The sequence below is a fragment of the Salvelinus fontinalis genome, chromosome 14 (genome assembly GCF_029448725.1).
Source record: "Salvelinus fontinalis isolate EN_2023a chromosome 14, ASM2944872v1, whole genome shotgun sequence".
NCBI classification, from domain to species: Eukaryota; Metazoa; Chordata; class Actinopteri; order Salmoniformes; family Salmonidae; genus Salvelinus; species Salvelinus fontinalis.
Window position 1 is genome coordinate 36,673,554 of NC_074678.1, and position 22,357 is coordinate 36,695,910.

At 40.1% G+C, this 22,357-nt stretch overlaps 3 protein-coding genes and 1 long non-coding RNA gene across 10 annotated transcripts in view; 2 read left to right on the plus strand and 2 right to left on the minus strand.

Moving 5' to 3' along the window:
• Positions 1-3,101, minus strand: part of jak1 (Janus kinase 1) — a 79,801-nt gene extending 76,700 nt beyond the window's left edge. The window contains exon 1 of the mRNA XM_055861582.1: positions 2,853-3,101. The gene's annotated coding sequence lies outside the window, so the exon portion shown is untranslated. The remainder of the gene's footprint in view (positions 1-2,852) is intronic.
• Positions 3,102-6,190: 3,089 nt separating this feature from the next.
• Positions 6,191-8,336, minus strand: LOC129810752 (uncharacterized). The gene is made up of 2 exons (XR_008752778.1): positions 8,246-8,336; positions 6,191-7,623 (listed from the first exon to the last, which is right to left on the minus strand). It is a non-coding gene; the product is annotated as an uncharacterized LOC129810752 (long non-coding RNA).
• A 1,132-nt stretch (positions 8,337-9,468) lies between these two features.
• ak4 (adenylate kinase 4) lies at positions 9,469-16,577 on the plus strand. Of its 3 annotated transcripts, none has more exons than XM_055861589.1 (6): positions 9,469-9,784; positions 10,044-10,225; positions 12,180-12,299; positions 12,520-12,692; positions 12,991-13,154; positions 13,453-13,541. In XM_055861589.1, exons 2-5 carry the CDS (start codon positions 10,081-10,083, stop codon positions 13,132-13,134), a joined length of 582 nt encoding a protein of 193 aa, XP_055717564.1. In that variant the 5' UTR covers positions 9,469-9,784; positions 10,044-10,080; the 3' UTR covers positions 13,135-13,154; positions 13,453-13,541. The 3 variants fall into 3 exon arrangements, with proteins under 3 accessions (XP_055717564.1, XP_055717561.1, XP_055717563.1); XM_055861586.1 differs by having other exon boundaries at positions 9,473-9,784; positions 12,991-13,109; positions 13,453-16,577; XM_055861588.1 differs by having other exon boundaries at positions 9,473-9,585; positions 12,991-13,109; positions 13,453-16,577.
• Positions 16,578-18,691: 2,114 nt separating this feature from the next.
• The window catches only part of dnajc6 (DnaJ (Hsp40) homolog, subfamily C, member 6), a 78,795-nt gene continuing 75,129 nt past the window's right edge, over positions 18,692-22,357 (plus strand). For 3 of the 5 annotated variants that reach the window (XM_055861596.1, XM_055861594.1, XM_055861600.1), the window contains exon 1: positions 18,909-19,149. Coding sequence is in view for 3 of the 5 variants with exons in the window: in XM_055861594.1 (XP_055717569.1) it covers positions 19,128-19,149 (22 nt within the window). In the remaining 2 variants the exon portion in view is untranslated. Of the gene's footprint in view, positions 18,884-18,908; positions 19,150-22,357 lie in introns of those variants that run through there. The other 2 variants (XM_055861595.1, XM_055861599.1) reach the window with 2 other exon arrangements.

Consider the following 22,357-nt stretch of genomic DNA (forward strand, 5'->3'; position numbering starts at 1 on the left):
ATAGAGTTGATCAGGCTGTTGATTGTGGCCTGTGGAATGTTATCCCACTCCTCTTCAATGGCTGTGCGAAGTTGGTGGACATTGGCGGGAACTGGAATACGCTGTCGGATGTCGATCCAGAGCATCCCAAATGTGCTCAATGGGTGACATGTCTGGTGAGTATGAAGGCCATGGAAGAACTGGGACATTTTCAGCTTCCAGGTATTGTGTACAGATCCTTGCGACATGGGGCTGTGCATTATAATGCTGAAACATGAGGTGATGGTGGTGGATGATTGGCATGACAATGGCTACACAAAGTGGCAGCCTCGCGGACCACACATACAGACAGGGAATTCTCCTTGCCTCTTCAGAAAGTTGCAGGAAATACGAATCACTGATGCATTCTGTTCATGTCTTATGATAAACCTTGGGCAAATTACATTTAGTTAATTTCGTACTAAATTCAATAGACTATTGAATATTGTTAAATTGTGTTTTATTTACTGGATTCCGTGATTTCGTCCACGTTCTCCGCATCAAGGATTTTATAGGGCCCTTCAAAACATTTTGACTGCACTGGGCGTATCAATACACCCAGCTACTACAAAGATACAGGTGTCCGTCCTAACTTAGTTGCCAGAAAGGAAGGACACCGCTCAGGGATTTCACCATGAGGCCAATGGTGACTTTAAAACAGTTGCAGATTTTAATGGCTGTGATAGGAGAAAACTGAGGATGAATTGCTCCACAATACTGGCCTAATCGACAGTGTGAGTGAAAAGAAGGAAGTCTCTATAGAATAAAAATATTCAAAAACATGCATCCTGTTTGCCATAAGACACTAAAGTAAAACTGCAAAAGAAATGTGGCAAAGCAATTAACTTATTGTTGTGAATACAAAGTGTTATGCTTGGGTCAAATCCAACACAACCCATCACGGAGTACCACTCTCCATTTTTCAAGCATAGTGGTGGCTGCATCATGTTATGGGTATGCTTGTTATCGTTAAGGACTGGTGAGTTTTTCAGGATAAAAATTTAAAAGGAATTGAGTTAAGCACAGGCAAAATCGTAGAGGAAAACCTGGTTCAGTCTGCTTGCCACCAGACACTGGGAAATGAATTCACCTTTCAGCAGGACAATAACACAAGTCCAAATCTACACTGAATTTGCTTACCAAGAAGACAGTTAATGGTCCTGAGTGGCCGAGTTACAGTTTTGACTTAAATCTGCTTGAAAATCTATGGCAAGACTTGAAAATGACTGTCTTAACAATGATGAACAACCAATTTATAGTGCTGGGCGACTAACCGAAATGTCAGTTGACCGACATCGGTTGAATTATTTGAATTCCATTTTGTTCAGTTTTTTTCTGTGAGCTCAATGCACACATTGCACAGTTCTCTATAGATAAATCAAATACAGCCTGAACTGTCTGATGTAATAGGGAGCTGTCGTTTCCAACTATTCTACATAGTATAGCTCATAAAACATGACCTACAATGATATTTGTATGTTCACAGATTAAATTTCATGTTTCACCATGGCTTTTCTTATGATCCTAACAAATTATGCATGGATTTTCTTACGAGCGTAACGATGTGTAAATTCGATGTGTAAGTTACATTTTTTGGCAGCTATCTGGTTCCATAAACCCTTGCCTCCGTTCTCTTATATCGAGGCGGAGTTTGGTTTTAATGACTGGTCGCAGCAACAACATTGAGTCAAAATTTGTTGATTCTTGTAAATATGCTATTTCTGAAAACTCTTAGCTACATGTACCTATGTTTGTACTGTACAAATACGGTCCTTCCGCGGGGTGTTAATTCATAATTTTAATAAACTTTTAGTGAATACAATCACAGACCTTTCCCTCGCTGCTCATACTACGGAAACTGAACTCCAATTGGGTCCGTGCTATTCGGGTTCCTTGGGATGTCCCTTGCTGTGTTCAAGCGTTAGTCGGAACAAGGAAACTCAGAAAAGTCCGACTTTCTAACTGGTTGTAGTTATACACCTGCAGTTATACATTGAAGTTGACATTTTAAATGGTTACGGTAGAGATTAAAGCTGCACCATGTAACTTTTGAGCGAACCGTTATAGATTCTCATTTAAAGCAAGTCCAATAAGCGGTAGAACTGTTCTATGTGCGCCATTTCTATGCTTTCCGTTCTTCCGTTTTTGCGTCTTTTACTTTCGGGTTTGTACACCAGCTTCAAATACCTGAAAATATAATATTTTGGGTTATGAAAAATATATTTTTATTTTACAGCGGCTTAGATGGTTCGATTCTCTACACTGATTGTTTTGTCACAAACATTTATTTGGCGAGCTATTCAAATTGGTCGAAATGGTGGAGCAATGTCTGCATTATGCACATTTAATATTAGGGTTAAGGTTAGGGCTATGGTTTAGAGTAGGGACCTCCCAAGGATGCCTGATAGCACAGACTCAATTGAATCTCAGTTTACGTTGTACGAGTAACGAGGTAAAAGTCCGTGGTTGTATTCGCTAAAAGTTTTTATTGGAAGTATGAATTTCAGTACCCCTCGGAAGGACCGCAGTTGTACAGGACAAACATAGGTACAGTTAAGAGTTTTCAGAATTAAAATTTTTACAAGAATCGACCGATGGTGACTCAATATTGTTGCTTGTAAATCCCGCGACCAGTCATCAAAACTCAACTCCTTCTCGATACAAGAGAACGGAGTTGAGGGTTCCTCAACTATGAGATCCCATGCATTTGTAACAGCCCGGAATAAGCAGGTGTGAATCTAATAACGATTCTAGTTCAAATAATATCAACGGCTTGATGGCTGGTATTTTACTCAATATCAATTTAAAACAGATTGTATGTGGTTTTTACTCACCTAGCCGTTAGCAAGCTAGCCAGATGGCAAGTTTACTTCCGTATCGTTCTGTTTGTAGATCCAGAATATAATTATCCGTTGTGAAACTATAAAGACTGAGTTGATCTTGATAAGAAAATATCCTTAGTCATGTCAATATTCCAAACGAATTTGTTTTTGCCCGACGAGTTTCTTTCCCTTCTGGTCGAAAGCACATACATAATCTTTCTAGCTAACCCTTCCTGTCAAGTAACGTCCCTATTCCCGAAAATAGTGCATCATGCTCAGCTTTACGCATTCTGATTGGTGCATTGCTCCTTCAGTCAAGTGATCCTTTAGCCCACAGACACTGTCATATATGTTGTTAACCCTAGACTGGAGGGAGCAGTAAACTGAAGGAAATCACATCCATTGTAGTGTGTGCGTGCGTGTGCGTGCGTGTGTCTGTGTGTGTCTGTGTGTGTCTGTGTGTGTGTGTGGAGATAATAAAACTATTCCTCATCTTTCATGGGTCTTAAAATCCACACAAAACGGTGTGAGGTTATTATAAATGTCACAATTTCTGTTGCCATGTAGGCTTTTGGGAGTTCTTTGCATAGTAATGTTCTATGTATATTACTCATGTAATACACCATGCACAGTACCCTACCCTGAACCTTAGACACTGTCACTAGCCGGCTACCACCCGGTACTCTGCCCTGCACCTCAGAGACTGCTGCCCCATGTACATAGTCATTGAACACTGGTCACTTTAATAATGTTTACTGTTTTATCCACTTGATATGTATATACTGTATTCTAGTCATGGCTCACCTTATATAGTTACTGCTGTACATAACTGTTCTATTCATATACTGTCCGTACTGTCTATACACCATTTATATACATACATTTAAGCAATAAGGTGGTATAGGGCCAATATACCACGGCTAAGGGCTATTCTTTGGCACTACGCAATGCAGAGTTCATTGATACATCCCTTAGCCGTGGTATATTGGCCATATACAACAAACCCCTGAGGTGCCTTGATGCTATTATAAACGGGTTACCAACGTAATTAGAGCAGTAAAAATAAATGTTTTGTCATACAGTCTAATATTTATTTTATTTAACTAGGCAAGTCAGTTAAGAACAAATTCTTAATTACAATGACAGCCTAGGAACAGTGGGTTAACTGCCTTGTTCAGGAGCAGAAGGACCGATTTTTACCTTGTCAGCTCAGTGATTCAATCTAGCAACCTTTCGGTTACTGGCCCAACGCTCTAACCACTAGGCTACCTGCCGCCCTGATATACCACGGCTGTCAGCCAATCAGCATTCAGGGCTCGAACCATCCAGTATTTATATTCCGGACTCTGACATTGCTCCCTCTAATGTGTCTTAATTTAACTGTTGGATTATGTGTGTATTGTTTTTGTATTCCTAGCTAATGCTGCATTGTTGGACCTGCAAAATTGTGTACGTGACCAATAAACTTTGATTTGATTTGATGCATACATTAGTCTAATGTGGATTCGATACCCCAAAAATATATATACAGTAGATATATCTTGCCTCTTTAACAGGCACTCAGTGTCTGGTATAGCTCAATACAAATGCACCGAGACTCTAAAAGCATTTCATTATATAATTTGCAACACATGGAAGGGTTAACAAAATCAATTCCTTCTAACTGTTACAGTAATATCACTTATATTTGCATGTCAAAAATCCATCAGTTGTGGGTTACAGGAAACATTGATTGTTTCCTAATTAATTAATAATTAATAATAATTAATAATTAATGCACCAATTTGTAAGTCGCTCTGGATAAGAGCGTCTGCTAAATGACTTAAATGTAAATGTAAATGTAATTGTCCTTGTTGAGGAAAACTCCGGTCACAATTGTGTTTGTTTCTGACCATCTTCATAAATGATTTACATCTTTAATAAATAACCCTTTCTCTATTAAAAAGATGGGAAAGGGCTTTTTCTGTTGAAATTGAGATGTAATAGGGAATTATGCTCCTCCATTTCTTTCCCATCTGATCATATTTCAAAATATGATCATCAACATTTCTTATTTACAGTATTGTCACGTAGTCCAAAAAGGAGGCCAACTGTCAAATGGAAACTGACATCTTCGTAGTGAGGTGGGAGGAAATAGAGAGCCAGGTCTTTTAAGATGGTCCAGTCTGTCTGTAGGAGAGGGACTTCCCGTCCCATATCTGATGTGTTACAAATGTGTTCGTTTTCCAGGAACCGTGGGCAGAAATTTCCCAATAATGTTGTAGTCACTGACACAATAAGAAAGTGCAAGGTGTAGGCCAAATGTATTACAAACCTACCATATTAAAACTAACTTTTAAAAATACTGTATACAGGTATGTATGTTTTTTCTTTACATTCTATATGATTAATAGAACCATTCATATGTAACAGTCCCAAAAGTGTCAATCACAGAAGTGCTTATAAAGTAGTCATTATGAGACTGTGGTGCTGTAAGTGTGAATGATGATTTGTTATAGCTTCAGCTGGAACTTCCAGATTCACAGATATCCTCGGTCTCCAGTAAACCGAAAGGCAAGGGAATGCCATTACAGTGTAGTGAACGAAAAGCAAAAACCACAGGTCACCATTAGCAAACCACTACTTTCTCACAGCTATAGGAGAAAATACAACGTTTATTTTCAAAATAGGGATGTGAAACAGAAGTCGACTTTTAACTACAGTTCTTTGTTTACCAAATTCCTCTGTCAGTGGTTTTATTATTTACCAGAATTGATGTTCCACTGATTGCCATATCTCCAAAGTTAAATTGTGTGATTAGGGTGATTCAGGAACCTTTTTTTAATCCTCAAAACCATTTAAAACTTTGATCTGTCCAGTTAAACCGAACCGTGTGGATTGATATCTGTTGTGGTGAGTGAGTGGAAAAACATGTATGGGCAGAGAAAGGAGAGCGAACGGGATAGAGAGGAGGGTGGGGGCAGAGACAGAGAAAGGGAGGGGGTAGAGAGAGGGGATAAGGAGGGAGGGGCCAGAGAGAGGGTGGAGGCAGAGGGAGGGAGAGTGAAAGATGTGATGTGACCTTTTGTTTGTCTGTGAGGGGATTTCCGCATTGACTTCCTGTATTGCTAACATTCTAAGGACATGTGTCAAACAGGAGTCTTATGTAAATACCTTTACTTATATGTTGTTATTTCTATTATACAATCATACCAAAAATGTATTATTAACTTTTACAAATATGTTTGTATTATTTATTATATACAAATCTAATCAAAGTTATTAATCAGTTTGAAAATGTGATGTTTTTATTTTAGATATTTTATAGCTTTAATTATCAATAATTCCCCACAAAACATCACAGGCTATAATGTCTTTAATAATTGCATTTTATTTCTGGAAATTTAACAAAATTACTGTAGTCGCCCCACACTTGAGTATTAGAAATAACATGACTACATATTATTTTCAGTTTCTTTCTGATTTATTTGCATTTAATGAAAAACATTAATGAATCAAATGCTATAAAAGAAGAATTTGTTCACTTTCAACTTATGACATAATACATCATACATCAATTTTAGTCAAATAAAATTAAAATATATTAGGCTATAATCATACATTTTCTAATTATCCAAATATTTGTATGTGGTTTTGAAAAATGTAAGTCAGAGACACAACATTATAATATCCCATATGTAATTATTTCAGAGACACAAAAGTTCCCCCCTTTTTCCTTCACTGCAGCACCAGTTCCCTCCCTCCATCCTTCCATCCATCATCACATAGTCAGTGGGTCAGGTGTGTCAAGATGGCAGCCATCCTTCAGTTATCACAGTACTGTACCTTTAAAATGGACAGCATCAGCACAGTGATAACTGAACCAGGGCAGCCTGGATGTCAGATTTAGCAGACAGGAGACATGAGCCAAGAGCCAGGGGCCCAGTCAGTCTGAGTTCCAGCACAGTGACGGTACAACATCAGCAGTGGTGGAGGCAGTGCAACCCAACGCCCTGCCAAGGTATCAGGATGCCATCCGTCTTCATAATACCAGGCCAGGGTCAAAGACACACACAGGACTGGGAGTCCAGAGCAACAATAATACCCCACAGTCAGTCACACTGTTTTATTGCAGATGAAACCATGCTATTAATAGGGGGGACAGGAGAATGAGAAGACGCTGTATACTATAGGGTTGGCAGGTGGGGGTGCCTTTGGAGATTAAGAAAATATGCTAAAACCATAAATCATGTTTGTACTCATGTTTTCCACAGTCTCGAATTACATGAATGAGAACACATGCGCATGCAGAAGTAATGTACAGGCTTCTCTATACTATAGGTTACACGGGGAACTGCATTTAACAAAACCTGCAAATCTTGGTAATTATTCACAAGAGATAATTATGCATGTGCTATGAATTCCATACAGTGATTACATAATTCCAGAAAGGTATTTTACTACCATGAGTACGATGTCTTTCTCACCTCATATGAATGTAATCCCAATATCATACATGTGTAACAGCTGTAGTGTATCATCTTTTTCCTAAACTTTTTTGAAAATGTATTTTTACAGGAATAACAACTTGTGAATTGGTCGACGCCAGCACTGTTTACCCAGTACAATGTTTGATTTGCATAATTTATACCACAGAGCTGACGTAAGACTTGTTATGATTCTTGGGGCTCCGCCCTCAGCGCGCGAAGCCTCTCCAGCAGTCCAGTCGCGTAGTCTGATCGCAGAGACTCCTCCCTAGCTCTGTCCGCCCCCCGCTTCATGTAAACAACTCGATTAGCTGGTTCTGTTTGATATCACAGGATTGCACGAGCATTAGCCAACAATTATTTAAAAAATAAACAGCTGCACAATGTTGAGAGAACAGTTGATTCGAGCAAAACACATAACATTGGTAGCGTAATTCAATTGTAAAATGTAAATAGCCTAGCTACAAAACTTACCATAGATAGACTGTACTTCGTATAATAGCCATATCAGACCCTTCAATAATCGTGAAGAGCCCACCATCATATTAAATAAACGTACTTTCTTTCAAAACATATGATCACTATTATAAGAAAATCGAATGCAATCAACACATTTCAATTGCTTGTTGCTGTTTCTATAGCCTAAATAAAACAAGAGTAAGGTTATTTAAAAACCTTTGTAAATAGGCCGTCTATCATTTGACAAATTTGAAAATACATAAATTGCCATAATAACTTTAATATTCAATAAAAAGACCATGTCAAACAGCAATGCTATCTTTTCTATTGAGTCGTATTAATGTGCAGCAAACGCTAACGCCCAGCCTACACACACCCCTTTCTAGTTAAAAACAAGTATTATGTAGTCCACATTAACATCAGCAATTATCTTTTTATATTTACTTGCAGTACAATATCTGACATATTAGACTTACTTACTTGCATTTTGCGCGTTTCATTCCCGTGTTTCATTATTTTTATGACGCAGCAAGACCCACATAGAACAACGTGATTGTCGCCATTTTTTGTTGTTATTGAAATCTCTCAACCATGTGACAAAAAAAACAGCTAGTGAGTAAATGTATAATCTTCCAATTTATTTCCGTCTGATGGATTAGGCAGGTTCCATTGACTGAAGACAACAATAGGCTGTGCATGCGCAGCATTTGACAGCTTTAGGACACTGACGCCGCCGTCTGGTTCGCAACAAGTAGGCTACATTCCTTGGTCTGCAAATGTTGTGCGGAATGACAGCGTCTCTGCGCGTAGTGGTATGTAGCCTGGGTGCCAGTCTGTTTCTGTTATCTTGCCATCTCCTTATGGAATTGTCATGTTTGGCTTGACAATGACAATGGAGTAGGAGAAAGCACAAACAGATCTAGTATTAGGCTAGTAATGTGTGATGGCCAATGTTTCAGAGGGACACCTGAAATGCGTGAATTACCGTTGCGCGCGAGCTATATTGACTGTTGCTGTCAACAATTGTGTCAATTTTGGGATTCACAGTGTTTTGTCAATAGGTGTCTTACGCATGAGTGTAAACATTAATTCGGATTTATACCATTCATTACGCAGTCATTATCAAGATCCCACCCCCTCTCTACTTTCCCCTCTGGAGACGTGCCAATAAATATTACTCCCAAATAGTTCTGAATAGCTTTAATTGCATTCTAATAGAACATCAATGCACGAAGTTGGACTTTCATACAGTGAAGTAAACTTTCTGGCAACGCATTGATCCTTTAACCTAATAGTGTGTAATAGTGTATTGACCTAGTAGAGGTGGGTCACACAAACTAGGCCTATGCATGATTGATGACCTTACCTTAGATCTATAGACTTGTGATAGCTGCATAAACTGATGCCTGTAGGCGTTAGCTCAGTGAGCTAAAGGGATCTGCAGTCGTGCAGACGATCCAGGTTCTATTATTCTAATCCGTTATATTCTATACTCTTCTAGTCCTCATGTCTCAGCCATAGATGTACATATGGTTGCTACAATGAATTCATCATGTCTCCCGCACAATAGAAAACTACAGGTACCAGATTCCTAAGCACCAAGAGTTCCTGCGCACATTTTTTTCTGGATGATGTGTCGGGGCGGTGCTGAGAAATAGGGCGTTGTGTCAGCTCCTCCATCCATTCGCAGAGAGAATCCCTTTCTTAAAGACGCAGGCAACATACTGTCCTTTGAAAACAGGAAAAAAAATCTGACTTGGTCTGCGTGAACTACGTGCTTTATAACGCATACTTTTGCTGGACACACGCAGAAATCGGAGGTGAGGAGTGATTGTGGGCATCCGCGAGGTATCTCATTATGCGTGACTGTTGCCCTGTTGTTTTTCTCCATAGTTTAAATCCAACATCTGTACGAAAATAAATCTACGAAGTTCGATTTCTCTCGCTGATTGGATGAATGAGGCTCTTTATCAACCTTGCTTCGTTTCGTTTTTCGTTTTTCTTTAGCCTTTATTAATCGTAAGTAACCAATATGGAAAGAAATTGTTTGATTCTGCAATACTATTATACACTTCAATAACTATGATACATTAAACTATTATAACTATAATAAATTATAATGCACTTTAATAACTATGTTCCAAAGGAACAGAAAGTCTCTGTGCACAGACTTTGATGATAAGTTGCACAGCGCACACCATGGGCAACATTGAAAGATGCTTATCAATGTTTCAATGAATGCAAAAAGTATGTTATGGTTTTCTTTTGTCTCCTCCAGATACAGATACAGTCCGTGGTGTCTCAGGCTATAGTGGATGATGGCCAAACTGTTCCGAGCTGTGATCATGGGTCCACCAGGTTCTGGGAAGGGGACCATATCTGAAAGAATTGCGCAGAGCTTTGGCCTCAAACATCTGTCCAGTGGCGACTTTCTTCGGGAGAATATAGCTGCAAATACAGGTTGGCTTATTATTGATAAGTTACTCACCATCTATTTATCATTTACAATTTAACAATCTATGTTTACTTAATTATTTTTTCCATATTTTCTTATTTATATATATATTTATATATATATATTTATATATATATATATATATATATATATATACACACACACACACACACACACACACACACACACACACACACACACATTTAATTTGCCACACCTAAACCTTCACCCCCAGCAGCCTAAGCCTGTTGTCGGAGCTTTCACTTCTGTAAATTCCAATAATATTGTAACACCAGCAGAGGCCCAAGTTCAGGCGAAGTGAAGAGAGTGGCTTCCATGTTGGCACCATGCCGGACTGTATCCAATAACAGTGGAGCATTTCTCAAATCAGGAAACTCCTATCATCCAAGCCACAAAAACAATAGTTCTTTTTTTAGAAGCGATGGCAAACCTACTAAATTGTCCACATTAAAATACACATATTAAATGGTTTTTAAAAAACAGCTATAAAGAGTTTACTTTGTTTAAGGCTGTGGCAGGTAAAAACTTGTTATAGTGTGTTTAAGATGTTGAAAAGCTGTAATAACGTTTATCCCTGAATTACCTTGCTGTTATAACAATGCTGCATCAGAATATTGAGTGATGTTTGTAACTTCTCTGATTTGACTTTTCTGAGTCCATTAAATGAAGCCTATTTTAATCAGAATGTGTGCCCAGCTCTTTAGCCCACAAATGAAATGTGATGCATTCAGGGCAAACCCAAAACACATGTGTATACTTGTAATTACAGTTGTCAGTACTGCTTTAAGGCCATGCCTTACTAAACTAAACCCAGTTTCTAGACTTACTATACTGGAGTTATTTACAGTACATAGGCCTACAGTAGCACTTGTATAAACACATCATACTCTATATTGAACCATCGAAAAACCATAGAGATCTTCCGTTTAATTCTGTGGACACAACAATAGTATGCTTTGGCTTTATGTACTGCTATTGTTGCCACTGTAACAACATTGTCGTGATCCAGATTGGTCAGTAGGTCATTCAATGACATGAATCAATTATTGATGACTGTAGTTTAGAGACTGTAGTTTTGTCTGGAGATCTGTCTTAGATGCAAGTTACGTGACTGACTGCTGTGACTAAAGCAGGGAAAAAAGCGGGAAAAGAAAGCAGGGTGAATGGGTAATCGCTTAGGTGTTGTGTAACTGTCCAGTGAAAATGTCATTTTTAAAAGATAACATTCTGTTAACTCATACCCAAATAATGTTGTTGAGTCGTCCTATACTCATATTTGTGGCCAAAGCATAAATTGGAGGGAAAAACACTTAAAAAACACAACCTTGTATCTCAAACAGACTGTTTAAAAAATGCTTGCTATTTCCTCAAAGTATGATGTCATACTCCTGAAGAGGATGAGCTTAATGTAACAGGTTAGGAGAATTAGTTCAAGGTTAGGAAAAGGGTTAAGGTTAGGTTAGCGAAAATGCTCTCCTAACCTGCTACGAAAAGTCACTTCTAATTATAGATGTATTGAAATGGTGTGGTTTTAGGGAGTCCCCTGGCCAATCAGCGGTCTACTCGCATTAATATTTTTAATGACCGGTATACGCCCACACCATTCTGTTGTTGGGGAATGCCCACATCATTCCAAAACAGAAAAGTTGCTTTTTAACATAATTCATTACAATTCTTTGGAGGAAAAATATTTCACTCATATTGTAAGTAATTATAGGTCATATTTCAAAGGAATCTGGAAACACTGGACAATTACTTTAAAGCTATAAATGGTATTCCTAGATGGGTTTGCTCTGCCCCCCTGCCTCTAGCCTAAAGTCCAGCTCTCTTATTAGAAATCTTTCAAAATGTATTAATGCGTTTTACTTATCAGGTATGGATGCCATAATCATCATCTTATTTTCTTCTTCATCCTCTCTCCCCTCCCTCTCTCCACAGAGGCCGGTGTTCTAGCTAAGACCTACATAGAGAGGGGTCTGATGGTGCCGGACCATGTGATGACACGGCTCTTACTGCCCAGGCTGGAGGAGATGACCCGCCACAGCTGGCTGATGGATGGTAAGACCACACACACACACACACACACACACACACACACACACACACACACACACACACACACACACACACACACACACACACACACACACACACACACACACACACACACACACACACATACTTGTAAACATGACTTGATGGGGATACATGTCAGACACACACATACAAACCCGCACCCTCCCCACAGTCGACCTCATCCCTCTCTTCTCTCCCTCAGGGTTTCCCTGTACCCTAGCCCAGGCCAAGGCTCTGAACAGTACCTGTGATCTGGATCTGGTCATCAGCCTCAACATCCCTTATGAGACCCTGAAGGACCGACTGAGTGACCGCTGGATCCACCCAGCCAGCGGCAGGGTCTACAACATGGGCTTCAACCCTCCACACGTACAGGTCCGGAAGTACTGTAGTGATTCTCTCCTTTTAATCACCAGTTTGTCACACTTTTCTCACCTTTATACGTGTTTAGACATCTGGTTAGTCTGTCTGTTCCTCCCAGAACCCAGCACTAAGCAATGGTTTCTACAGAAGGCTGTGAAAATATGGTACCAGATTTTCTTGTACTTGTTTATGATCAGTACAATCTTTGAATAATTTGAATGTGAGGGGTTCAAGATAACTTTCTGTGTACAGTTTTCATGAGTTTACATCATTGCTGTAAGAATCTCTCTGTGTTGTGTCGTCCCTCCAGGGCAGGGATGACCTCAGCGGAGAGCCTCTGATCCAGCATGATAATGACCAACCAGAGGCTCTAGTGGCCAGACTGAGGCACTACAAGGACGTGGCCAAGCCAGTCATAGACCTGTACAAGTGCGTCCACTCTTCACATCACTGACACATCTTTAAAAGCACTGTGTAAATATCTTTCCCTGTAAAGTCTAGTCTAATCTTGTCTAGTCAGTTCATCATTAATGTCCATGGTCAGAAATAGTGTACCCACCTTCGTACTCTCTCACCATTGCTCATTTAAGGTTTTTGGCCATACTTTATGTTCTTATATGGACATTTCAGATGAAGTACATAACTGATCAGTTACATAGTAATTACAATTTAGTTTCAATATTATTATAATGTTATTACAATATAATGTGTTTAAGCTACATGGTATCAATGCAACTATGCATCTAAAAAGTGACCTTATTTTCCTCCCCAGGTCAAAGGGCATCCTGCACATGTTCTCTGGCACAGAGACCGACAGGATCTGGCCTTACATCAACTCTCTTCTCAGCACTAAGATCCCTAGCAGACCTGAGACAGACACACAGCACATCCCACTGCCCTGAGCGGAGCAGAGATGACACAGTAGAAGTGCAGGCCGTGCACAGGAGCTGTTAGGAGCCCCTTTAGCTTGGCAGTTGCTACCAAAACATGTCTGCAAATACAATCTTATGCACTACATACAGTTGAAGTCGGAAGTTTACATACACTTAGGTTGGAGTCATTAAAACTAGTTTTTCAACCACTCCACAAATTTCTTGTTAACAAACTATAGTTTTGGCAAGTCGGTTAGGACATCTACTTTGAGCATGACACAAGTAATATTTCCAACAATTGTTTACAGACAGATTATTTCACTTATAATTCACTATATCACAATTCCAGTGGGTCAGAAGTTTACATACACTAAGTTGACTGTGCCTTTAAACAGATTGGATAATTCCAGAAAATGATGTCATGGCTTTAGAAGCTTCTGATAGGCTAATTGACATAATTTGAGTCAATTGGAGGTGTACCTGTGGATGTATTTCAAGGCCTACCTTCAAACTTAGTGCCTCTTTGCTTGACATCATGTGAAAATCAAAAGAAATCAGCCAAGACCTCAGAAAAAAAATTGAAGACCTCCACAAGTCTGGTTCATCCTTGGGAGCAATTTCCAAACGCCTGAAGGTACCACGTTCATCTGTACAAACAATAGTACGCAAGTATAACCACCATGGGACCACGCAGCCGTCATACCGCTCAGGAAGGAGACGCGTTCTGTCTCCTAGAGATGAACGTACTTTGGTGCGAAAAGTGCAAATCAATCCCAGAACAACAGCAAAGGACCTTGTGAAGATGCTGGAGGAAACAGGTGCAAAAGTATCTATATCCACAGTAAAACAAGTCCCATATCGACATAACCTGAAAGACCGCTCAGCAAAGAAGAAGCCACTGCTCCAAAACCGCCATGAAAAAGCCAGACTACGGTTTGCTACTGCACATGAGGACAAAGATTGTACTTTTTGGAGAAATGCCCTCTGGTCTGATGAAACAAAAATATAACTGTTTGGCCATAATGACCATCGTTATGTTTGGAGGAAAAAGGGGGATGCTTGCAAGCCGAAGAACACCATCCCAACCGTGAAGGACGGGGGTGGCAGCGTCATGTAGTGGGGGTGCTTTTCTACAGGAGGGACTGGTGCACTTCACAAAATAGATGGCATCATGAGGGAAATGATGTGGATATATTGAAGCAACATCTCAAGACATCCGCCAGGAAGTTAAATGGGTTGCAAATGGGTCTTTCAAATGGACAATGGACAAAGCTTACTTCAAAAGTTGTGGCAAAATGGCTTAAGGACAACAAAGTCAAGGTATTGGAGAGGCCATCACAAGTCCCTGACCTCAATCCTTTAGAAAATATGTGGGCAGAACTGAAAAAGCGTGTTCGAGCAAGGAGGCTTTCAAACCTGACTCAGTTACACCAGCTCTGTCAGGAGGATTGGGCCAAAATTCACCCAACGTATTGTGGGAAGCTTGTGGAAAGCTACCCGAAACGTTTGACCCAAGTTAAACAATTTAAAGGCAATGCTACCAAATACTAATTGAGTGAATGTAAACTTCTGACCCTCTGGGAATGTGATGAAAGAAATAAAAGCTGAAAAAATTATTCTCTCTACTATTATTCTGACATTTCACATTCATAAAATAAATTGTTGATCCTAACTGACCTAAAATAGGGAATTTTTACTAGGATTAAATGTCAGGAATTGTGAGAAACGGAGTTTAAATGTATTTGGCTAAGGTGTATGTAAACTTTCAACTTCAACTATAGATCAGGGTGCCCCACCTTCGGTCCTCAAGGGCTACAGTGTACGGTTTTCGTCCTTACCTGTTAACCAGAGACTGATTTCCCCTCTCCAGATAATAAGCATGAAGCCCCAGGGGGAAATGGAAATCAGCAGGACTGCAGAACTTGAGAACCTGAGTTGTGCAACCCTAAGTATGCCTTTAATAGCCGGACATGCTTAAAGATGGTGGCCCCAATGTACTTACCACAAACGCCTAATTAGCTTTTTTTGCCGTATTATACAGTGCTCTCCATTACTCTTGTTTTGTGTAATGGAGTGTTACTGTATAATACGACGCCATAGTTTAAAAACTCTGTGAGTAGTGCTAAAGCAATGACGTCATACCTGAATTGCTCCATCTTCATGCACCTTCGCCTCTTACATTCTTATTACTCTTACATAGATAGCCTAGCGGTTAGCGCATTGGGCCAGTAACCCAATTGCTTGTTCGAGTCTCTGAGCCAACACAGTCGAATATCTGTTGATGTGTCCTTGAGCAAGGTACCTAACTCTAATTGCTCCAGGGTTGCCGTTGATAATGGAAGACCCTGGCCGCGGGTATCTCCGAGGGTATCTCAAAAAATACATTCACACTAGCATATTAATTCGCACTTGTAAGCGTAATTAACTAACTGTTGAATTCTAATTGTTCTTTCATTTAAACTGAAATGACAATTGTTGTCTTCTAAACAGCATACCCTATAATGTGGCTTACTTTTAGAGTTCCCTCAGATTAAGATGTTAATCTTTATCAAAGGTAGTTGGATTACATTAACATGTTTTGTGTTCAATTTAAAACTGTTTTGTTGATTTTCGTTATACCAAATATAACCTTATAAGACTAAACAATGTAAAACTATTCTAATGAATTGGTCTATAACTGCATTAAAAGGGACCAAAGAGTGTTTTAACCAATTGAAAGTGTAATACGTCTGAATGGCTGTATCAGAAAAGGGATGAGTGTGGTCAGTGTGGGTGGACAGTGTTTGTGGGAGGATGTGTCTCCCTGTTAGATTTCAATAACACAATATGCAAACAGTCGCTGGTGTAAACTGTAATTGGTCCAGTATGAGTATGACAAGCCCATTATGGCGAATGAGTGACTAGGAAAGCTTTTCATACACTGTGTATTACCCCACCACCACACACTGAATGTTTTCTGTCCAGAAGTCATGTTGCTGTCCAAACTCTGGCATATTCCAAGGAAAATAAACATATTTTCTCAGAATTTCCTTTCAGGTCTTTGACTTCTCAAGGTCAAACACCAGTTCCAGGCACCATGCCTACTATATGTTTACAGTAGAAACTAAATGTCTACCATTCAAAGCTACATTCAGTTTCAGTTGCATTCTCTGAATAGTATTTGTATGTGCTACAGAATGAATTCACACCCCTTGACTTTTCCCACATTTTGTTGTGTTACAAAGTGGGATTAAAATGGATTGAATTGACATTTTCTGTAAACAATTTACACAAAATACTGCAATGTCAAAGTGGAAGATTTTTTTTTTTTTTACATCCATTCTGTTCCTGAAAAACTTGTCAGTCCTTAACGATTACAAGCATACCCAGAACATGAAACACAACCCTGCCAAGCCGCATTGCTTCTTGACACACTGCCCACTTAACCCAGAAGCCAGCCAGACCAATGTGTCAGATGAAACACAGTACAACTGGTGACCGAGGTCAGCATGCATGCACCCGGCCCACCACAAGGAGATGCTAGAGTGCAATGGGACAAGGACATCCCGGCTGGCCAAACCCTCCCCTAACCCGGACGACACTGGGACAATTGTGTGCCGCCTCATAGGTTCTCCCAGTCGCAACGCAGCCTGGGATCGAACCCGGGTCTGTAGTGACACCTCAAGCACTGTGATGCAGTGCCTTAGACTGCTACGCCACTTAAGGCGTATGACTACTTTATGAAGGCACTGTATAGAAGACTGATGGGTTTCTACTGTGAGTGGTGAGTGGGAACACCATTGCTAACATATTAGAAATGCTATCATAGAACTCTATAGGCATACTGTGGTGATGCAGCATCTGTATGTATCCAGTCCACCATGCATTCTAATGAAGTATAATGTGACAGAACTCATCAGAGTCACACAGAATCCAAACCGGCTGCGCCCGTGCGCCATCGTGCGCTATCATGCATACATTTATTTTGCCCCCCTACACCAAACGCGATCACGACACGCAGGTTAAAATATCAAAACAAACTCTGAACCAATTACATTAATTTGGGGACAGGTCGAAAAGCATTAAACATGTATGGCAATTTAGCTAGCTAGCTTGCACTTGCTAGCTAACGTTAATTTGTCCTATTTAGCTAGCTTGCTGTTGCTAGCTAATTTGTCCTGGGATATAAACATTGAGTTGTTATTTTACCTGAAATGCACAAGGACCTCTACTCCGACAATTAATCCACACATAAAACAGCCAACCGAATCGTTTCTAGTCATCTCTCCTCCTTCCAGGCTTTTTCATCTTTGAATTTATATGGTGATTGGCATCTAAACTTTCATTGTATTACCAGACAACCGGCAACAAAGTTCGTCTTTCAATCATCTACGTGGGTATAACCAATGAGGAAATGGCACGTGGGTACCTGCTTCTATAAACCAATGAGGAGATGACTTTCAGCGCAATCTGCGTCAGAAATAGGAACGACTTCTATTTTAGCCCTTGGCGTTGCAGACGCTCGTTGGCGCGCGCAAGCCGTGTGGGTGCAATAATTGAATAACATGGATTTCTAAATGTATTTTGCGACGCTCGCGCACAGACATGTCCGGTCTGGTCAGCATGTTACAGCACCCCCTCCCCTATTTTACCTGAAATGCACATGGTCCTCTACGTTGACAATTAATCCCCAGATAAGAGTGTAAACCAAATTTGTTTCTAGTAATCTCTCCTCCGTTAGGCTTCTTCTTTTCCTGACTTTATATGGCGGTTGGCAACCAACTTTAGGTTGCATTACCACCACCAACTTAACTGGAGTGTGGACATCAGTTCACCTTTCAGTCACCCACGTGGGTATATGCTGCTAAACAAACAATGAGGAGATGGGAGAGGCAGGGCTTGCAGCGGCCAAACGTCACAAATATAATCAAGTATATTTTAGTGCCTGGCTATGCAGACTCTCGTTGACACGCGCAAACAGTGTGGATGCAATGATTGAATAACATGTATGTGTACATTTATTTTTCAACTATTGGGCACATAACAAGTGGTGTGGTCAGCATGGCAGTCTCATGTAAATGTCAGCACATGTGAGTTAATTTCATTTCCATCTATCCAGTCCCCAAATTCCTACTCAGATGTTGCTTGCCTATGTTTTATTAGTAGGCTACAGCAAGATATGATGCACTGTGTAGTCAGCATTCTGAGGCGTTAATCTGCGCATTTTCCCAGTATATTGATCTATGTGACATCCGGAACATTTGGGCTCACATGGATAGGCTTCATATTGTTGTTAGATCAGCGAATTGAGGTCGCTGGATTCGTTTCAGTGAAGCTCACATTAAATATAAGGTGAGTATATGATGATGTCGTGGTCATTAGTAATTGTAATTTTAGCCAACCGCAGGAGCTGACATTATACACGTCGCCCGTGCACCGCCACCACTTACAGGTTGAGGTACAGAAGGAAGTATCGGTCGTTTGACCTTTGACTGCTCTAGCGGCGAATGACAAATCAAAGGTTGGCATTTCTCAGAGCGCAGCTGGGGTCCCCGCGCGGATCTCAGGAGCTGAGGACGTCGGCGTTCCAGAGATAATGACAGCGAGCGCTCTGAAAGGTATGCGAAACGGGCTGTATTTTTTAACATTTTTTTTGCATAATTCGTTTTAAACCAGATAAGTTTTGTATCAAATGACACTGAAATGATTGTTTCGGAGTAGCATCGTCGTCATGTGTTTCTCCCCGATTAGATTTGAATATTACATAATGATTATCTTCTCTGCCCCAGGAATTCTGTTGGCTAGATCTGCATAAAGATATTCTGCATATGATGGTTCGGCAATCAGTAGAAGTCTATCTGCGTTTTTACCATAATATTAGACATTTGAATATCCCACAGCATCGATGATGTTTGGTTCTATTCGGTGCAGGTGTTTTGTCGGGTTACAGGCCTATCTTTAGGCGAGGAAATGCGTAACGATGGGATAACAGCCCGGTGCGCTCAGCCTCTGTATGACGTTACATACCCTGTCCTGTTGCTGCTTTAAGCTTTTTTTATGCATTTGCTAATAATTATGAGCCAAAAATGGTGAAACCGTCGTAGCCTAAACAACCAACATTCCAAGCGCACTGAATGACAAATATGACCGGGGGTATTGTTGGGCATGATCTGAGATTATTAATGACTCACTATTTTAAATGGGGGGAAACCCTAAAATATTTGATATGTGCTTAGCTGATAATTCTCATAGTTTTTAAAGACAGTGACTCATTAAAATGGAAAACTACATGCTAAGTAAAAGAAAAGCTGGCTATGGCGGGGATGATTCATGTTGCTGACTACGCGTTTACTGGCAGTGGAGGGGCAGGTTGAAGAAGACGACGACAATATACAGAAACCAACTAAATATTATACTCATTATTTGCTGTCATTTTTAAATGAATTATTTATCTGAGATTTCAAAGGAAACGGGTTTTGCTGAAGAAAAAATTGTAGGGAAATCCCTTGCATGATCCGGGTCCTGAAGCGATGGCCAGTTCTGGTTTCATATGGTGGCAGTGTCGTGCCGCCTCCTGTCCTATGCCGCACGGTGGTGTCACATGATGAGATGCGTGGTTTCCGTTTCACACCAGACTAGTAAAACCGTTAATACTGACTATTACATTATATTATCGAAACTAGATACATTCAGGACAACATTTTTCAGTGCAGGTGTTAGTGTAATAGCTTATTATTATGATGTATTGATATTACTTGCCTATAGGCTAATTAAGAGCAAATAACCACATGTATGCTTAACTTGATTTATTACCCTTTAAAGAGCATATTTCTCTTATGCATACATTTCAACGAAATGACGTTGAACCAACGTGGAATAGACATCGAATTGACTTCTGTGCCCAGTGGGTTGTGATATATAGCAATACTATATTTTATTTTCATTCCATCATGATTCCTTTGATGGTGATTGGAAAGATGTTTAGAGATTCTTCATTAGGCTAAGCAAGAATCTATTTAGTTCAAAATGTAAAGACAGCTGCATGGACAATAGGCTACACACAGATCAAGTAATTTAGGCTACTGTCTGCCAGTGAACCCTAACCCTAGCCAGCAGATTTTACAGGTCAATAAAGCTTTAACCTGTAGGGATAATCATTAATCCACTGTCCACCCTTAAATATGATGGCAAATCCACCGAAACAAGCAGAAAATATTATTTTAGGTCAGTCAGTTTAGTGAAGATATTGGTGTTATGGCTGGACTGGATTCAAGTAGCCTATTGTTGTCCTCAATATCCATAAGTCTTAAAAATCATGAAGTATAGCAATTGTTGAAGAGGCGTAGCTGGAAGACTGAAATAAACTTCTGTTTATGAGGCGAAGGTCTTGTAAAACATCACAAGGTCTTTGTTAAACTACAACTTCCTTAACCCACGGTGCTTAAACCTCTCCTGTAAAGGAATGAAGGAATGCAATGTGGCATTTAAACCTATATAGTAAGTTAATAAAGGTAGTAGTAGGCTCGGTTATAGAGTTAGAGTTTTTGAATGGCTGTCATTTGTTTTTTATGTAGCAGGTTTACGATAATCTCTCCCTGTTTGTTCATATTCGCTTATCTGTCCATTATTCTGGATTATGTGGAAGTGTAGTTGTCATTGTAGTGTGATTTATTCTGCTTTTCGAACTTTGATCCCAAATAGAGTAGAGTGGGCACTCTCATCATCCAAGTGATCCCTTCTTGCATCACACAGTTCTGTGACCATAGACATAAAATAGTACCACCAGTGGTCAAAAGGTCAATGCCAGGACATTACATTGCTTTTGATGCCCAAGTCCAGTCCTCTCAGCGAGTGAGGATTGTAACCATTTGTACTGGAGACTGACTGCAGGAGTTGACTTCATGAAGTAGTGCATCTGGGGTAAATGTCTGATGTTGGGAGGTTAGCTGTCAGAGGAAACTAAATCCTACAATAGAACGGCACTTTGCATCCGGTTACGTCTGGAATAATTTCTCCTTTTGGACATTCCCTTGCCTGCTGTGCTTTCAGTCCAGGGCTCCTGTTGTAAAGGGTTTCCCAGGCCCGGGTTCTGCTTTGAGAAACCATGCAGCCCTGTAGTTGCCAGGGAACTGGGCCAAGGAAGGAAGCATGCTGCACAACGCCAAGTAGCTGTCTTGGTGTGCGTCCCAAATCGCACCCCATTCCCTATATAGTGTAATACTTTTGACCAGTGGTAGAAAAAGTACCCATTTGTTATACTTGAGTAAAAGGAAAGATACTTTTAATAGAAAATAACTCAAGTAAAAGTGAAAGTCACCCAGTAAAATACTACTTGAGTAAAAGTCTAAAAGTATCTGGTTTTAAATGTACTTAAATGAGAAGTTTACCCAAAATCCAGAAACTCCCAAGTGATTCCATACATTGAAACTAGTTCAGTGGAGCTTTCCCTCTCCCCCTCTCTCTCCCTGTAGCGCTGTACTGAAACCAGTGCAAAAACGGCTGGATGCAGGCCTCGCTTTGCTCCTTTGCCATTGAATTCATGATTCAGAAATCAGCAAAGTGTGGACAAAATCGTTGTTTTATTGAAAGCGTATGGCCAAATTAGCTATTTTGGTCAAAAGTACTACATGTTTTGAGTCACAAAATGTGTACTTTTCCACCTAAAACAATTTAGATTTATTTTTGATAATTATTTTATGTAGCCGACTGCTAAAATACAGCTGTTGCTACTGTATGTCCATGGACTGGATCTGGAGCAGTGCCAAAATACAAATGCGCGTTTGAGAAGAGAAAGCGACAAATCAAGTGCGCGGAGGTATGTAGCCC